This window comes from Anarrhichthys ocellatus, unplaced genomic scaffold, assembly GCF_004355925.1.
Source record: "Anarrhichthys ocellatus isolate YVR2014 unplaced genomic scaffold, GSC_Weel_1.0 scaffold76, whole genome shotgun sequence".
Lineage (NCBI taxonomy): Eukaryota > Metazoa > Chordata > Actinopteri > Perciformes > Anarhichadidae > Anarrhichthys > Anarrhichthys ocellatus.
The window spans coordinates 985,890-1,004,964 of record NW_022280106.1 but is presented as its reverse complement, the minus strand read 5'-3'; the positions used below and the strand labels follow the sequence as shown (position 1 = coordinate 1,004,964).

General features: G+C 50.1%; 1 protein-coding gene across 1 annotated transcript in view; it reads left to right on the top strand.

Annotated features, from left to right (window-relative positions):
* Positions 1-19,075, top strand: part of LOC116397958 (putative uncharacterized protein MYH16) — a 78,875-nt gene that overhangs the window by 39,572 nt on the left and 20,228 nt on the right. Inside the window, exons 5-6 of the mRNA XM_031873898.1 lie at positions 1,368-1,513; positions 6,146-6,236. Coding sequence (XP_031729758.1) covers positions 1,368-1,513; positions 6,146-6,236 — 237 coding nt within the window. The remainder of the gene's footprint in view (positions 1-1,367; positions 1,514-6,145; positions 6,237-19,075) is intronic.

The following is a 19,075-nucleotide window of genomic DNA, read 5'->3' as shown; positions in this document are numbered from 1 at the left end:
GACAATCAGGTAAAATGTTACAATGAATGCTTCACACTACAATCTAAAGTTACAGAAGAACTTAAAATGAAAACTGTTAAATTAAAGTGTTCAAGTAACAGCAAATGACACTACTGTTCTGTTAACTTTCATGTAAGTCCAAATACAATCAGCAGGACACTGCAGGGAGTGGAACCCCATCCCAGTAAACTGACAGTCTGTTATGTTACAAACACTGAAGTGCATTCACACACATTTATTTTCTTAATGATCTTAACAGGCTTACATTTATGATTATATCGGATGTACACTCAAAACATTTGAGGTTTAAGACCTGGCAACATGATCTTGCTACGCTGCTGGTCGACGCAGGAAATATCATCTCACTCGTGCATGCAGAGTGTGATGGTCACAGAAATACACGGCCGCGCCACCCAGAGTCCTGCCAGTACCAGGAAATACCGTTTAACTCGTGCACGCAGTGTATGATGGTCACAGAAATGCATGGCCAGAGTCCTGCTAGTACCCTCGACGTGCGTGAAGTTGCGAGGGCCCGATCAATGCTGCTCGCAGCTTTAATTTTTCCTATTTTTTCTCCACTAATTAATATGTTTATGTTAACAATGGATCAAGTTCCTACAGTATGTGCAACGTGAAAGGGAAGGGCCCCTAGTGACCCACTATGAGGGGCCAAGCTAGCAGGCATGAGGACTCATAGGTGTTTTACAAAAGCAGGGTTTTATTTTCAGAAAATTATTTACAAAATATGAAACAAAGTTTTGGTCCCATTACAGAGGTCAACTAAACAGACCTTCACACAGGCTATGCTGATGTAACATACAGACTAAACCAGGAGGCATGCTTTTCTTAGGTTTTGACACCGCAGAAATTTAAATTAAAATGACTAACTCATCTAAAGACAAACAGTCTTCACATCAGTTTATTTAAGAAAACGTCAGCATAAGACCAGTATTAATCTGATCTAACCTTTGCATCCAACAGGAGAACACATGCTGCTCACATTAAATACTGTAGTAATATTAAGGTCATGATCCAACTATTTGACAATAATATTAAGGAATGGAAACTTAAAGTTATTGGACTTAATCGTAACCCAGTCAGCCAAGCAAGTCAACCTTGGCAAATCTGTGGAAAGATATGCATATGCATAAAGTTCAGTTCAGTATATTAAACAGTTAAAATACTCCTCAAGTGTAATAAATGTTCAGTAAAAAAGATATTGATTACTGGCACAAAATGTCAGGGGATAATATCCACTATACTACAGTATACTACACAACCCTACTTCCAACTAAACCTTTAGCAGCTGTGTTGCATTATGATTGTATTTTGCGTCTTGTACTTCATGTTACGTTGTCCATGTTCAGTTGGAGTACCAGCTGGAGCAGGAGCGCCGTCAGCGTGGTGATTTAGAGAAGAGCAGGAGGAAGCTGGAGGGTGACACCAGATCTACACAGGAGAGTCTGGGAGAGATGGAGAAGAACAGGAGTGGACTGGAAGACCTCATCAAAAGGTCAAAGAAATGCACACTCACATCATAGATTTTACAAAAAAAATCAAATGTCGTTATTGGGTTGCATAACAAAATGGGGCGGCAAAAGAAAAGAACATGACATCCAGCTGAACTACTATTAGGGCCGACACAACAAAATCTAACTCTGAAGCTGAAATTAAATTGTGGTATTGGCTGATGTGAACTCTATTGTCAGGTCCAGACTGAAATGATGTGAAATGATTTATCATGAGATTTACTCTCGTACTAGAGCACATGCATGTGACAACAGGTCTAACCCACATCCCCCTGAAATCTGAGCTGCTGGGATCATATGTGTCAACCTCCGGAGAGAGACAAAGTGATAGACTTCAAAACGTTCTTGACATTGTGATATGATGCGCCTGTCCTGGGGGAGAAGGGCTGGAGTGTGAGGCTGTAATATGTAATATATCTGCTCCACAGTCCTGTTATCTCCACTTTGAATGTACGAACCCCCCAGCATTCAATAACATCCTAACATGTTGCATTCCGCCCTCAGTAATATGAGAGCGAATGTAATCATTCACCGTACTTTACCTTGCAGCAACAATCAACCGAAGACAAGAACCAACAGACACACACACACACACACACACACACTTACATACTGAGCACACTGATCCCTGAACAATTCCATCTCCAATATGAAATTTAAACTTGTTTTCCTTGGCATTAATATTTGCATTTCTCAGTGAGCATTAATAACGTGAGTGACTCACCTTGTTGCTAAGGCGCTGTGTTTTCCAAACAGTCAATAGAGAATATGAAGTCTGTCACTCAGTATGACTCAGCTCCAAACTCAAGGAAGCTTTATTCACATTATCCATCCATCCATCCATTTTCCTCCGCTTATCCGGGATCGGGTCGCGGTGGCAGCAGGCCAAGCAGGCTGACCCAGACCTCCCTCTCACCGGCAACATGTTCCAGCTCATTCTGGGGGATCCCGAGGCGTTCCCAGGCCAGCTGGGAGATGTAATCTCTCAAGCGTGTTCTGGGTCTTCCCCGGGGTCTCTTCCCAGTTGGACGTGCCTGGAAAACCTCCAGTGGGAGGCGTCCAGGAGGCATCCTAATTAGATGCCCGAACCACCTCAGCTGACTCCTTTCGACGCGAAGGAGTAGCGGCTCGACTCCAAGCTCCCTCCTGATGACCGAGCTCCTTACCCTATCTCTAAGGCTGAGCCCGGCCACCCTACGGAGGAAGCTCATTTCGGCCGCTTGTAACCGCGACCTTGTCCTTTCGGTCACGACCCAGAGTTCGTGACCATAGGTGAGGGTAGGAACGTAGACCGAGTGGTAAATTGAGAGCTTTGCCTTCCGGCTCAGCTCCCTCTTCACCAAGACGGTCCAGTGCAGCGCCTGCTTTACTGCTGCAGCCGCACCAATCCGCCTGTCGATCTCCCGCTCCATTTTACCCTCACTCGTGAACAAGACCCCGAGATACTTAAACTCCTTCGCTTGAGGTAGGCACTCCGTCCCCACGTGGAGGGAGCAATCCACCGGTTTCAGGCAGAGAACCATGCCTCAGATTTGGAGGTGCTAACTCTCATCCCCGCCGCTTCACACTCGGCTGCAAACCACCCCAGTGAATGCTGGAGGTCATGATCCGAGGAGGCTAACAGGACCACATCATCTGCAAACAGCAGAGAGGCGATCCCGAGACCCCCAAACCTGACGTTCTCCGCCCCGAGGCTGCGCCTAGATATCCTGTCCACGAAAGTCACGAACAGGACCGGTGACAAAGGGCAGCCCTGGCGGAGGCCAACACCCACCGGGAACGTGTCTGACTTATTACCGAGAATGCGGACACAGCTCCTACTGCAGTCGTACAGAGACCGGATCGCCCGTTGTAATGGGTCTGGCACCCCATACTCCCGCAGCACCCCCCACAAGAACCCCTGAGGGACCCGGTCGAAAGCCTTCTCCAAGTCCACAAAGCACATGTAGACTGGTTGGGCAAACTCCCAGAACCCCTCCAGTAGTCTTGCGAGGGTAAATAGCTGGTCCACTGTTCCACGGCCGGAAAGGAATCCGCACTGCTCCTCTTGAATCCGAGGTTCGACAAGCGGTCGGAGACTCCTTTCCAGCACCCTGGCATAAGCCTTCCCCGGGAGGCTGAGTAGTGCGATACCCCGGTAATTCGAGCACACTCTCCGGTCCCCCTTTTTGAAGATGGGAACCACCACCCCGGTCTGCCATTCCATGGGCACTGATCCTGAACCCCATGCGACATTGAAGAGGCGTGTCAGCCAGGACGGCCCAACTATGTCCAGCACTTTCAGCATCTCAGGGCGGATCTCATCCACCCCAGGCGCTTGCCACCAAGGAGCTTTTTAACTACCTCAGCAACCTCTGCCAGGGATATGGGTGAGCCTCCCCCTAGGTCCTCAGGCACTGCCTCCTCTGCAGAGGACATGTTGGTCGGGTTTAGGAGTTCCTCAAAGTGCTCTTTCCACCGCCCGACGATGTCCCCTGTCCGGGTTAGCAGTTCCCCCCCCTGCTGAGAACAGCCTGGGGTAAGCCCTGCTTTCCCTTCCTGAGCCGTCGGATGGTTTGCCAGAACCTCCTTGAGGCCAACCGAAAGTCCTTCTCCATGGCCTCCCCGAACTCCTCCCATGCCCGAGTTTTAGCATTCGCGACCACCGCAGCTGCAGCCCTTCTGGCCTGCCGGTACCTGTCAGCTGCTTCAGGAGACCCCTGGGCCAACCAGGCCTTGAAGGTCTGCTTCTTCAGCTTGACGGCTTCCCTCACCTCCGGTGTCCACCACCGGGTTCTCGGGTTGCCGCCACGACAGGCACCGATGACCTTCCGGCCACAGCTCCTAGCGGCCGCGTCCACAATAGAGGCTTTGAACATGGTCCATTCGGATTCCGTGTCCCCAACCTCCCTCGGGATGTGTGAGAAGTTCTTCCGGAGGTGGGAGTTAAAGACCTCCCGGACAGGGTCCTCCGCCAGATGTTCCCAGTTCACCCTCACTACACGTTTGGGCTTGCCGGGTCTTTCCAACCGGTTCCCCTGCCATCTGATCCAACTCACCACCAGGTGGTGATCAGTTGACAGCTCTGCTCCTCTCTTCACCCGAGTGTCCAAGACATACGGCCGCAAATCAAATGATACGATTACAAAGTTGATCGTTGATCTCCGGCCTAAGGTGTTCTGGTACCAGGTACACTTATGATCCACCTTATGTTCGAACATAGTGTTCGTTATGGCCAAACCGTGGCAAGCACAGAAGTCCAATAATGAAACACCATTCGGGTTCAGATCGGGCAAGCCGTTCCTCCCAATCACCCCCCGCCAGGTTTCTCCGTCATTGCCCACGTGAGCATTGAAGTCCCCCAGGAGAACTATGGAGTCGGTAGGCGCCGCCCTTTCCAGGACCCCTCCCACCGACTCCAAGAAGGCTGGATACTCTGAACTGCTGTTTGGTGCATAAGCACAAACCACAGTCAGAGCCTTGCTCCCCGCAACCCGTAGGCGCATGGAGGCGACCCTCTCGTTCTCCAGGGAGAAGTCCAACACAGCGGTGCTCAGCCGGGGGCTCGTGAGTATCCCCACTCCCGCCTGGCGCCTCTCACCCTGGGCAACTCCGGAAAAGGACAAAGTCCAACCCCTCTCCAGGAGCTTGGTTCCAGAGCCAATGCTGTGTGTGGAGGTGAGTCCAACTATATCTAGCTGGTATCGCTCCACCTCCTGCACCAGCTCCGGCTCTTTCCCCACTAGCGGGGTGACGTTCCACGTCCCTAGAGCTAGTCTATGCTGCCAGCGATCAGCATGCCCAGGCCTCCCGCCCGACCTGCCGCCCAGTATTCATATTATGTTTTGATTAAAAAGCATGTTACAGATGCATATACAGTGTGATGCAATGAATACATAAATAATTGTGGAATGAAACAACTTACTGTTACTAATGACACTTTAAACAGAATAAAGTGCACACATAAAAGCATCCTGCATTACTTGCTTTATCACATAAATGTGATTTTGCTTTTTGGTATTTTCCACAGCATCACTGACAGTGTGTGTCAAGATCTGAGAGAAGTGAGAACATATCATTGTATCTCTTTAGTCGCGTCACAGCCATTACAGAACATTTAAAGAAATGGAAATATCGCTTACTTTTGGGGGAGATTTGGGGAAAGTTTCATTTCAGGCATTCTTTAAGAAATCAGAGTTCTATCTCCAACTCTTGTATATTCCTCTTTCTAACCATTGTTCTCTATGGTGAGCCATCTGGAGACAACAAGAGCTGTGATATGTCAGCTTGGGTTGCTTATGTTTTCGCCTACAAGTTTATGATGTGGGAGATTGTTGAGAGAGAAGATAACATCTGGCATATCGAGGAGAGGCTCTCCTTTTCAGTATCACACATTCAGCAAAGCCATTAAACTGCAAACCTTCAGCTTCCTGTGCTCGCAGCTCTCTATCACAGTCAAGCATCTACCGTCTTCCGTTAGGGTTAGGATTAATCCATTTTAACTCTATATTCATTCAAACTGAGTTGGTTTTTGATTTGGATTAAATATTGGGCTTGATGAAATTGTCTTTGAAGTGTATTTGTTTGACTCCATTGGTTAAAGGAATGTAGAGTTGAATATCTGTTTATTTCTGAAGGAAGGACCTGGAGATCAGCAGTACCAGCTCCAAGCTGGAAGCAGAAGAGGCCCTCAACATTGGACTGCAAAGAAAGAGCAAGGAGCAGAAGGTCAGAACCCTTTCGCCTGTGTACATGTACAGTATGGTACAGTAAACATAGTATCTAGTTTGTGTGTATTACTCCGGCTGAGCTCGCCGCCAAAGTACTTTGGGCGTGGCCAAAAGAAACGAGGACGCCAGCCAGGCACAGAAGGTAAAATGGAGGAGACATTAATCTTGTCTGACTTCCCTGAAACTGTACAACACAAGTTTGCTCTGATATCGAGATGTTGGGAGATAAGCCCTGTCTTTAAAGCACGTCTCCAACTAAGCGAGTGCCACGTGTGCTAGCAGGGCTAGAGCTAGCTCATGCTTCTTAACGCCGGACAGATGCATCCTCATTGCTGGCAACAACAAAATAACGTAGCCTGGCTACTTTGCTCTGCCTACTTTGCTCTGTCCTCTGTGACTTCCCAGAACATGTTGTCAGATGTCCACAAAACCAAGTATCTAGTGCAACGCAAATTGCGTTGTGTCTGAAAGGGCCTTTAGTCTGTCTTCCTATATCTCCTGTCTCTGGAACCCAAAGTCTATTGAGTCCTACTAAGATAATAACATTTTCAAAAAGATGCAGAATATGCATAGGTTTTTAAAGGGCTCAGTAATTTCCTAAAACTGTTGGGCAACAGATGATACAAATACAACAGGAGTGCATTTGTTAAGGCTCTATGGAACAGAGGAAGAAGATATATCAGGCTTTGGATACACACACAATACTTGTAAAGACTCATTGTTGTTATTTTACTCAACTCTTTATTGAATGCACAAAATCCTTCCCTTTTTGTTTGATGGTCATCTATTAGCACTGGTATGTGCCTTCCATCTGCAGCCTCTAATTTAAGAGATGTGAACATTTTCAATGAGCTGTGCAGTTACATACGTCACATCCAATACCGGTACCTTGATGAAATCTTTCTCAACCTGCACCTGGCTTTCAAGATTAATCAGTGCAGTCCATCAGGAGCACAGGAGCACTGACAGTAATGTCTGGAGGATATATTGGAAAAACACAAAAGTAACACACATAGTGACATTGCAAGAGATTTTTAGGTGTTTTTCCCCCCTTAAAACACTTAAACAGAAAGGAATAACGAATCGGTATCGATAACATTTGATTGGAAGGACAATCAAGATTGGTTTCCTAAAAAGACATGCAGGGATGTCAGCTGTAGCTTATGGTAGAGAGAGATGCATTCCTGCCTTTCAACAGCTCTGCTGGGCTTCACAGCCCCATGCCTGTCTGGAGATGGTTCAAACATACCTGCTACACCCAAGCTGATAACTATCTCCTGCTTCCCTCTGATGGAGTTACTAGGAGCAGTTGGGGTTAGCCGCAGTCAGCAGCCATTCTTTTTGCTTTTACAGTTGTTAAAACTCTGAACATCTTCAGGAATGTGGTTGTTTCTTTTTTTTTACTTGGAAGTTTCTACCTCAAAGGATGAGTTGTTGTTGGTGTCAGCATTATACGACTGAAACAAAATCATAGAACACGTGACATGTTTAGTATGTTTTAGTGTTAATTCCAATTTTGAGTTTAGTGCTGGAGAGGGCTGCTGTCTGTTAATTGGGATACTTTTGCAGTTCCATGAAGTCTGTGAGCTTACAAGAGACAAAGAGAATAGTCTAATTGTTGATAAATTTATTTAGCTGAATTTCAGGAGCAGGACCACGCCTCAGCCACTCGCCCACTTCCGGCCACACTCCTACAAATACCTACCCTCAGCTGATAAGCCTCAGCTGGCTCATGCTTTCTGCACTCGCAACCGGAACGCCACTCAGAGAAAACAAAAAACCTTACCTCGTCTAAAACATGGACCTGCAGTCCATCAGGAGATCCGACGACGATGACCAGTTCGCCTCCCCAGAGGCCACCCGTACAGCCCAGGGAAGCACTCGACCTGCCGCCCACGAGACGCCGCCAACCGCCATCGAGAGGGTCCAGGCAGCCAAACCCGCCGATCTCCACCTCGCCGACCTGCTGCATCCACCCGCCAGAATCCAACAATACGAAGATTCAGACCCACGGCCATCGTCCTATAACTCACATCTCGGTGGCAGAGGGAGACCCGCCACCTCCAGACGTAGACAACGGAAACGTAAATCCAGCTCTCTACTTCTTTGCTCACTCCAGACCCTCCAAACGAGCCTCCGACGACTCCGGCACGCTGCGCTCAAAGACGCTGCCACCCCTCCGCGCTCCAGCCAGGTCCCCCATTGAAGACGCACCAGCTGAGACCTCCAACTGGACCATAGTCCGCCTGCTAAGAAGCAACAAAGCAAACCGTGCCAACTCCTCACAACTTTCCTAAAGTCACGCCAGGCTAAAAAACACAAACGTACCTACATCCAAAACACACCATCGTTATGCCAACGACCGTGACCCCACCACGCACCCCGAAGCTCCGCCCTCCAACCCACAAACTTCCGGGTTGCCAGGTTGCAGCGCATCACCTCTCATCTCCCTCCACTACCTCAGGCAAACTCTACTTTCCATAGCGGTAACGAGATGCCGACTCCATCTTCCTCCCTTTAAATTTCTACAGTATTCCATCCCACCTCCTGGCTGGATTCACCCGTCCGTCTCTTCGCGTTCCCTTACTTTTTTTTCCAGGGCCCTGTCCCAGTTTCCCCTACACCACCCTTCTTCTGCCTATACCCAGGCACCGGGTTGCCAGGTCTTCTTTCCTCTGTCTCCCTCTCTAAGCTGTCCCCCTCTCTAAGCACCAACGGAACGCAACGAAGCAACGGAATGCATCGCAACAACGGAATGCAACAACGGAACGCAACAACGTAGCAATGGCACAACACAGCCACGCAGCAAGCAACGACTCATCGCAGCAAGCAACGACCCATCGCAGCAAGCACCGAACCATCGCAGCAAGCACCGACCCATCGCAGCAAGCACCGACTCATCGCAGCAAGCAACGACCCATCGCAGCAAGCACCGACCCATCGCAGCAAGCACCGACTCATCGCAGCAACAATGTATCGCAACAACGCAGCGCAAATGCAGCCACGCAACGCAACAACTGAACGCAACGCAACAACGGAACGCCACGCAGCAACAGAACGCAGCAAGCAAACACGGAACACAGCGATGCAACAATGGAACGGAATGCAGCAACGGAACGCAGCAAGCAACAATGGAACGGAATGCAGCAACGGAACGCAGAAACGGAACGCAGCAAGCAACAATGGAACGGAACGCAGCAAGCAACAACGGAACGTAAAGCAACAATGGAACGCAGGACACCAGCGCCCCCCCGGCCGGCTACTTCCAGCAGCCACAGCATGTCTCCTTAGCCGAGGCACCTGGCACCGAGATGCCAGTGCCCCCCGCCGCCTACTTTCAGAAAACACAGCAAGTTGCCGTAACCGGGACACCTGGATGCCAGTGCCCCCACCCAGTCCACTTCCAGCGATGGACCCACACAATTGGCCAACACAACAATGCCGCTCCTTCTGCCGTCTTTGGGGGGTTTCCACAACAGAAGACGTTTTGCCGTAGACCAGCCTCGGATCTCGCAAGCAGATGCCAAGTCATTTCCCCTCATGCTACGAAATCTGACCAATAGTAGCTGCAGCCATTACGTGGGGCCACGGATGGCCCAGCAAGTCCATCTCTTAAACTCCTGACAACCTAGCAGTCGCTTACCCAATCATCAAATGACGCCACGACACCCGTCCATCAAGGGCGCGTTCTCGATGCAGCTCACGTCTGGGCCACCGCAACGCCATGGCTGTCTCGGTTCTCATTCCAGAAGTTCAGAAGATCCGCCCTCCTGCAGACACCCATCCAACATCGGTTCCGCCATATCTAGTACCGTCTTTAAACCCGTAAAACCTTACTTGATTTCGCCGACCATCGACCAGCAGAACTCCACTGTCGATAACCCGTCTTCCCACGTCTACCAACTTTACACTCGCCAGCTCAAACAACCAGCGCACGGCCAGGCAACCTGCTCATCAGGGGGACTTATTTTGGGGATCTGCAAGGCCCGGGAGCCGCAGTGGATCCTCAGCTAAGCCTCCCCCAAACCGCCATGGGCTAAATCTCCATCGACCATTCCTCAACACTCCAAATAATCTACGAAGGTTTGCCCTCAGCTGAGACGGGGTCCTAAGCTAGTGAATTGTTGATAAATTTATTTAGCTGAATTTCAGGAGCAGGACCACGCCTCAGCCACTCGCCCACTTCCGGCCACACTCCTACAAATACCTACCCTCAGCTACTAAGCCTCAGCTGGCTCGTGCTTTCTGCATCCCACCCTCCCTCCCTCTTGTTAAACCATTCCACCATTCCAACCATTTGTCAATAATCATCTCTAATTGTACATTATGGTATTTTTATTATATATATAAAAAAATAAAAATAAAAATAGGTCATCATGTAATTTTCCAAACATATTGAAAACCTTCCAGTCATCATCCTCCTATCCCTCATGGAGACCGGGGGATCTGCAAGGCCCGGGAGCCGCAGTGGATCCTCAGCTAGGCCTCCCCCAAACCGCCACGGGCTAAATCTCCATCGACCATTCCTCAACACTCCCGGGAGCCGCAGTGGATCCTCAGCTAGGCCTCCCCCAAACCGCCACGGGCTAAATCTCCATCGACCATTCCTCAACACTCCAAATAATCTACGAAGGTTTGCCCTCAGCTGAGGCGGGGTCCTAAGCTAGTGAAATTGAAGCAGCAGAAAATATAGTGACTTTTAGACCCAACTATGAGTCAAGTTCCTAAAACACTGCAATGTACAGAGAAATAAACCCTTTACTTACCTTTCACTTGATCCCTTCTGTTTGTTATTGTATTTCTCGCTCGGAGAAATCTCGTCCTTAAATCGACATTGTTGAAATCAGCTTAATATTCAGCCATGATATTGAAAATGTTTTTAGACAACTGACAGCTTCTCTCTCCAACTCTCACTCATGTTGTCTCCTCTGAACAAGTCACATGACACAATAACAAACAGGAAGCGAAGATAAGGACAACTATTTCATTTCTCTCTAGGGTTCTTTTTATAATATTGTCACTTATAATAACAATCTGAGCCTGTCAGTGGCGGAACAAAGCCCTTTTAGTGGACGCACATTGACGGTGAGCAGTTGATCTGAGTGATTACAATACAGCCCGTTTAGCGACTGACGTCTGCAGCGTTCTCCCTCAATACTGGAACCTATTTCAGAAATGATTGTCCCCATTAGTCACTCAGACACAAACACATGGTGTCCAGGTTAAAAATGACCAAAGCCACCCTTTCATTTTTCCCTCCCTGACATCACAGTTGGGAAAGCTCCTCCACAGCCCACAGCAACAGTTGACATCGTACAACTGTTTGCACTGGCTGTTCTCATGAGGAGTGAACTCATGTGGACTTTTCCCCACCACCCATTGCAGTAGTGCCCACAGATTATAAACAAGTCATTTTTGGTGTGTGCAGTGGAAAATCACAGCAATGACCGCCTGCCATTTAAAGCGCCATCTTCACAATTAGACTTTTGAACACATAATTGTAGCACATAATCGCTTTATAATTTAGATTAGGAGAGCATTACTTGTTTGGATTGTATTCAGTTCAGTATTTACTCAAGTGTTTAGTCTGTACAGAGCCCTGAAGAGACTGTGAAGTTTATACTGAGGTTTTTCCTGTGTCGCCCAGATAGAATCTAACTAGTCTGAGAGCTTTTATGTGTCACTGGAGCATGTTGCAGATACTGTGTTGTGTCTGTCCCTCCGATGGAGCGAATGAGATGAGAGGCTGCTGAGAGTGAGAGTGAGTGGGGCATAGACAGTGGTTTCAAAGTTCAGGTGGTGCTTCTTCCCTCTGCTGTTGCCTCAGGGATCCTGATGTTTCCTCCAGAGGTTTGGAAGAGGAAAAATAAAGAGTGCCTTTGTCTCTGATTCTGTAGCTTTGGCATTCTCCCTATCTCACAATGAGATCATTATATGTGTCTCTCTGTGTGCCTGCATGTTCTGGACTTTTCTGCAGGTGGACAGGCAGCCCAGCTGACTCTTCTGTCACCCACTCACTTTTGGTTGACGTAAAGGTCACATGAATACGTCCACAAACTCAAGTGGAATCAAAGAGATAGCTTTGTCCATCTGTAATGATGAAGCCGCCTCTCCCTCCCCAGTGTTCTGTAATTTAAAGCAGTTGGCTTGAAGGGAGTGTATTGGGGGTCGCAGGCCTGCAGTCCTGATATCTCAGTGGTTTTATTACATGGCTGTAAAACAGTCAGCAACAGTGCTGTAAAGGGTCATCACTATCTGACAGGATAAAGCTCAGTCTTGCCCTGCGGTCTGTTTGCTTTATACCAGATGTTGAACCGGAGGTGTTAGAAGACTTCTGCTCTCTCCCCAGTTGGAGGTAGTGCTGGGCGGGATGACCAAAAATGTGTATCACGGTATTTTGTAAGATTCTGTCGGTTTCACGGTATTTTTTTTTTTTGCGTTAATGCATTAATTAATTAACGCCAAAAACGAACACAAGAACCGGCCGGCCAACCGGCCAGCGAGTGGTGAACAGCTGTTGTGTAAAATGTGTAGGAATGAGTGAACTTATACTTGGACTGAATTCAGTTAGTTAAAAGGTACCGTGTGTATCATTTAGGAGGATCTGTTCGCAGAAATCCTATGTGATATTAATAAGTAGGTTGTCATTAGTGTATAATCACCTGAAAATAAGAATCGGGTCTTTGTTACCTTAGAATGTGTTGTTTATATCTACATATGGAGCAGCTCCTCTTCACGGACCTGGTCACTGTGTTTCTACGGAAGCCCTGAATGGACAAACCAAACACTGGCTCTAGAGAGAGCCTATTGCATTTTTCCACATTGGCCACCGTAGTTCTCCTTGGCACACGGGAGAAGTTTCAGATGGTTGCAATCTGCAACCTCATTGCTAGATGCCACCAAGTCCTACACAATAGAATAATGTTCCGACGACCTGCTCTACCTCTGAGCCACAGCCACTGGAAGCAGGGGAACTGTTATTATATTTGTTTTAGGGGTAGCTGCCTGCTGAAATTCCACTAGAGAGAGCCAGGCTGGCTGTTTCCCCCCTGCTTCCAGTCTTTATGCTAAGCTAATTGCCTCCGACTCCAGCGCCATACAATGCACAGAAATGAGTGATATAAATCTTCTCATCTAACAGCGTGTCTACTCTCCGCCTCACAAAACAGACATGCTTCTATTTCAATCAGCTCAAATCGTTTGTGAGATACGCCTCTAAACACGAAACGAAAAGTCTGTTTTTCGAGCCCAGTTACTGTAACGGGTGTAGTTAGGACCCAGGAGCAGTATGACAACACCAGGACTGGTATGATTTAAGTTCTTTATTTTCAACACACAACAGGCAGAATATTCTCCGGAAGAATCAGCGACAGGATTCTCGTGGTCAAGGACAGAAAGGCTGAGCAATTTACCAGGGCAGAGGCAAGGCGAGGTAGTCCAGAACAGGCAGGGTCGGCAACAGGGAATCAGTCCATGGGTGAATGCGGGAAAGTTTAGCATGAATGCAGAGAACGATCTGGCAGTGAGTGTGTGAGGCAGGGGTTTAAATAGTGAAGAGGCAGAGTGAGCAGGTGAGAGTGATGAGCTGATGAGGTGAGTGTGACTGGCAGGTGCACTGAATGAACTGATTAGGTGAGTGAAAGGTGGAAAAAGCTAGATAGAAGTGATAGAAGTGACAGAACCCCCCCAAGGGACAGCTCCGGAAGTCCCAAAAAAAACAAAACTCCTCTGAGGCCGCAGAGTCAGAATCCCCATCTGGGTGGGCGGGTAGAGGGGTTCAGGTGGTAGGGTTTCTTGGGCCCGGAGGGAGGTCTCTCATAGTCCGCACCGGGGACCTGCTGGGTGTTCGCCTGGGTCCTAGACGGTTGCTCTGGGTGCTGCCTATGAAACCTGGCGATGAGTCGGGGGTCGCAGATGTTCCGAGACGGAACCCATTGCCTCTCCTCCGGACCGTATCCCTCCCAGTCGACCAGGTACTGAAGGCCTCGCCCCCAGCGGCAGGAGTGCAGCAGGCGATGAACGGAGTAGACCGGACCTCCTTCAATGAGGCGAGGAGGTGGAGCAGCCGGCACCAATGGACTCTCCAGGACCGGTTTGACCTTGGATACATGGAATGTGGGGTGGATGTGCATGGATTTGGGGAGCTTGAGCCTTACTGCTGCCGGGTTGATGATCCTCTCAATTTCGAACGGCCCGCTGAACCTTGGGCCCAGCTTCTTAGACTCCACCCGCAAAGGTAGGTCCCGGGTTGACAACCACACCCTCTAACCCACCTGGTAGATAGGGGCTGGAGTGCGGTGTCGATTAGCCGCTGTAGCGTAGCGGTCTGCAGACCAGAGCAGGGTTGCTCGGGCCCTAGCTCAGGTCTGGCAACAGTGGCGGATGAATGTCTGGACAGATGGGCAGGAAACAGGTGGCTGGAACCCATACGCACACTGAAAGGGTGACAAGCCTGTGGCGGAGCTGGTCAGGGTGTTATGGGCGTACTCCACCCACATCAACTGGCGGGACCAGGAGGCAGGATTCCAGGAGACCATGCAGCGAAGGGCTGTTTCCATCTCCTGATTCTTCCTCTCCGTCTGACCGTTGGACTGAGGGTGAAACCCCGAAGACAGACTGACAGTGGCCCCCAGCACAGTGCAGAATTCCCTCCAAAAGATGGAGGTGAACTGAGGACCTTGGTCGGAGACAACGTCAACTGGAATTCCATGCAGGCGGAAGATATGCAGACAGATGAGTTCAGCCGTCTCTTTAGCAGATGGGAGTTTGGGGAGAGGAATGAAATGGGCCAGGTGCTGAATCTGTCGACCACTGTCAGAATGACGGTGTGGCCCTCAGATGATGGTAGTCCGGTGACAAAGTCCAGGGAGATGTGAGACCACGGACGATGAGGCATTGGGAGAGGCTGCAGGAGGCCGGCCAGAGCCTGGTGGGAAGGTTTATGTTGGTTGCACATAGGGCAGGCGTTGACGAATTCCCTGGTGTCCTCATTGAGCGAGACCCACCAGAAGCGCTGCCGCAGGACGTCCTGGGTCCTCTGGATGCCCGGGAGGCAGGTAAGTGGAGAGGAGTGTGTCCACTGTAGGACGTCGGACCGAAGGGCCTGAGGGACAAACGGGGTTAGGAGGGCACGCGCTGGGACCGGCTTGACCCCTAGTCGCTGCCCTCACCGATTCCTCAATCTCCCAGGTGAGAACGCCTACTTGACAGGAGACAGGGAGGATGGATGAGGAGCTAGAGGTGGATTCCTCCTCCCCCTGGAACTGACGGGAAAGGGCATCAGCCTTGACATTGCGGGAACCGAGGTGATAGGAGAGAGTGAAGTGGAACCGGGTGAAGAATAACGACCACCTGGCCTGTCGGGAATTGAGTCTCTTGGCTGTGCAGATGTACTCAAGGTTCTTATGGTCGGTCCAAACTAGGAATGGGAGCTTGGTCCCCTCCAACCAATGCCGCCACTCCTCCAGGGCCAGCTTCACTGCTAGTAGTTCTCGGTTACCAATGTTATAGTTTCTCTCGGCGGGGGAAAGCCATCGCGAGAAAAAGGCACAGGGATGGAGCTTTTGGTCAGTGGCCGAGCCCTGGGACAGGACACCCCCAACTCCTATGTTGGAGGCATCCACCTCCACCACAAATTGTCTGTCTGGATCTGGGACTCGGAGGATGGGTGCAGAAGTGAACCTGGACTTCAGGTTCTGGAAGGTCTCTTCAGCTGCAGAAGTCCAACAGAAAGGGGTCTTGGAGGAGGTGAGGGCGGTGAGTGGGGAAGGGACCGCGCTGTAATTCCCGATGAACCGCCGATAGAAATTGGCGAACCCCAGGAAACTTTGAAGTTGCTTGCGGGAGCTTGGAACAGGCCAGGTAGTGACAGCGGCAACCTTAGCGGGGTCCATCTGGATGCTGCCCTTGGAGACGATATAACCCAGGAATGAGACCGTGGGAACATGAAACTCGCACTTCTCCGCCTTCACAAACAGGGAGTTCTCCAGTAGGCGTTGAAGCACGGACTGGACGTGGTGCACATGTTCCTCTTGGTTCTTGGAGAAGATCAGGATGTCGTCGAGGTAGACTAATACGTGCCGGTCCAACATGTCTCGGAGCACGTCGTTAACCAGGGCCTGGAAGATGGCAGGGGTGTTGGTTAAGCCGAAGGGCATCACAAGGTACTCGTAATGTCCTTTAGGTGTATTGAATGCCGTCTTCCACTCATCCCCTTCTCTGATCCGGACCAGGTGATAGGCGTTGCAGAGATCAAGCTTGGAGAAGATGGTGGCTCCTTGAAGTAGCTCGAAGGCCGTTGCGATGAGTGGCAAGGGGTACCGGTTCTTAATCGTGATTTCATTTAAGCCCCGGTAGTCGATGCAGGGTCTGAGAGTCTTGTCCTTCTTCTCCACAAAGAAAAATCCAGCCCCTGCAGGAGAAGACGAGGGGCGTATGATACCGGAAGCCAGGGAGTCGTTAATATAATTGTCCATCGCTTCTCTTTTAGGAGCAGACAGGGAATACAGGCGCCCCTTATGTGGGAACGTACCAAGATGGAGGTCGATGGCACAATCATACGGACGGTGAGGAGGCAGAGACATGGCCTTGGACTTGTTGAACACCTCCCTAAAGTCCAAGTATTCCGCAGGAACCCCCGTAAGTTCAGGGGTGGAATTGGTGAGCATGGCACCTCGTGGAACGGCAGCTTGCTCCAGGCAGACTAGATGACAGGACTGGCTCCAACCCCGAAAAGCCCCCGTAGTCCAGTCAATGTGCGGATTATGTTGACGCAGCCAGGGGTATCCCAGAATGAGGAGGATGCGAGGGGTTTGCAAGATGTGGAAGCTGATGGTCTCGTGATGGTTGCCGGACAGCAGCATGTGTACCGGAACGGTTTGATGCGTCACTGTGCCCAGAAGATGACCGACCGTCCAGGGCCCTGGCTGGAACAGCCTGGGGAAGAGGTGTCCGGTCGATCCCCAACTGTGTACAGAGGTCCTCGTCCATAATAGATGAGTCTGCTCCAGAATCCAGGAAGGTGGAAATAGTATGGGAGCCCCCGTTTAACAGTAGTTGGGTGTGGAAAAGTGGTCGTTGACAGGCAGAGAATCAGGAAACTGCTCGGCTCACCAGTACTTCCTTCTTTACTGGCGAGCCCGGGCTTTTAACTGGCAATTGTGCGCAAACATGACCCGCCTGGCTTGACTGTTCCCGGCGCCTTGTCAGCCGCCTGACCTGGATGCGGTGATCCACTCTGGAGGTTGCCTCGATAAGTCCGTCCAGGGATGTGGGTAGCTCGAACACGATGAGTTCATCTTTGACGTAATCCGCTAACCCGAGTAGATACGCGTCACACTGGGCATCCGTGTTCCAAGAGCTTAATCGTGCCCGAGTCCGGAAATCAATGGCGTAGTCCGCGACAGATCGGTGGCCCTGCTGGAGCCCCATTAGCCCTCCGGTGACATCCGGTCCTCCGGACACCAGTCCGAAAACCTTGCGTAGTTCGGCGGAGAAGGACTGGAAGGAAGCACAGGCAGGAGTCCGATGATCCCATACCGCTGTTCCCCACAGGCCAGCGCTCCCCGTCAGGTGGTTGATGGTAAACGACACCCTGGCGTCCTCTGACGCGAAGGTGCGAGGCTGCAATGCAAACAGGATGGAACAGTTCGTCAGGAATGCGTTGCAACCCTCAGGATCCCCAGCGTAACATTCGGGCTCCCTCACCCGGGGCTCTGAGACCGCCATAGATACTGCTGGATCCATTCCCGAGTGAACCGGAGCAAGTGGGGGCGACGCCGTTGCGTTGGTCGGAGCTGCGACTGCCATGAGTTGTCGTACCTGGTCAATCAACGTGATGAGAATCTGGTTCTGATTCGCCAGGTCGTGGTGAACCTCGGCGGTGTTGGTGACCACCATGTCTCGGTTCGCTGCATCGTCTCCTCGATCGCCTTGAGCCAGGTCCATGCTGTTGTGCCGTGTGCTGGATCCATGATGTGGCCAGATCGTACTGTAACGGGTGTAGTTAGGACCCAGGAGCAGTACGACAACACCAGGACTGGTATGATTTAAGTTCTTTATTTTCAACACACGACAGGCAGAATATTCTCCGGAAGAATCAGCGACAGGATTCTCGTGGTCAAGGACAGAAAGGCTGAGCAAGTTACCAGGGCAGAGGCAAGGCGAGGTAGTCCAGAACAGGCAGGGTCGGCAACAGGGAATCAGTCCATGGGTGAATGCGGGAAAGTTTAGCATGAATGCAGAGAACGATCTGGCAGTGAGTGTGTGTGAGGCAGGGGTTTAAATAGTGAAGAGGCAGAGTGAGCAGGTGAGAGTGATGAGCTGATGAGGTGAGTGTGATTGGCAGGTGCACTGAATGAACTGATTAGATGAGTGAAAGGTGGAAAAAGCTAGATAGAAGTGACAGAGCTGTGACAGTTGCAGTGATTCTGTGTTGGGCTGCATTCAATACTTGAACCTGAACGCATCCTGTAAACAGTGTAGCTCTAAGAAAAAAGCAAATATACAGAGTTCCCAAAACAGTGAGCCGTCCACACAGTACTAGACCTAACCATCAGAATCACAGCACTTACAGATACACCCCCTGGCTTTTTTCTGGCGCTCAATACTGTCCCTGAATGACCAAATTTCCTCTGGGCTCTCTGTTGCTGTTTTCACACTCATCTGTGTGCAATGTGCTACAGTGACCTGGGAGGACACTGGGATCTGTAACAAATCAGGGAGTGTATTATAATGATGAATTTCCTGCAGTTGATTTTTGAAAACTTTTGAAGACAATGTAGAACTTGACTTCCTGCAATATAGTCCAGCATGCTGCCAGGGCATGTATTCAAACAT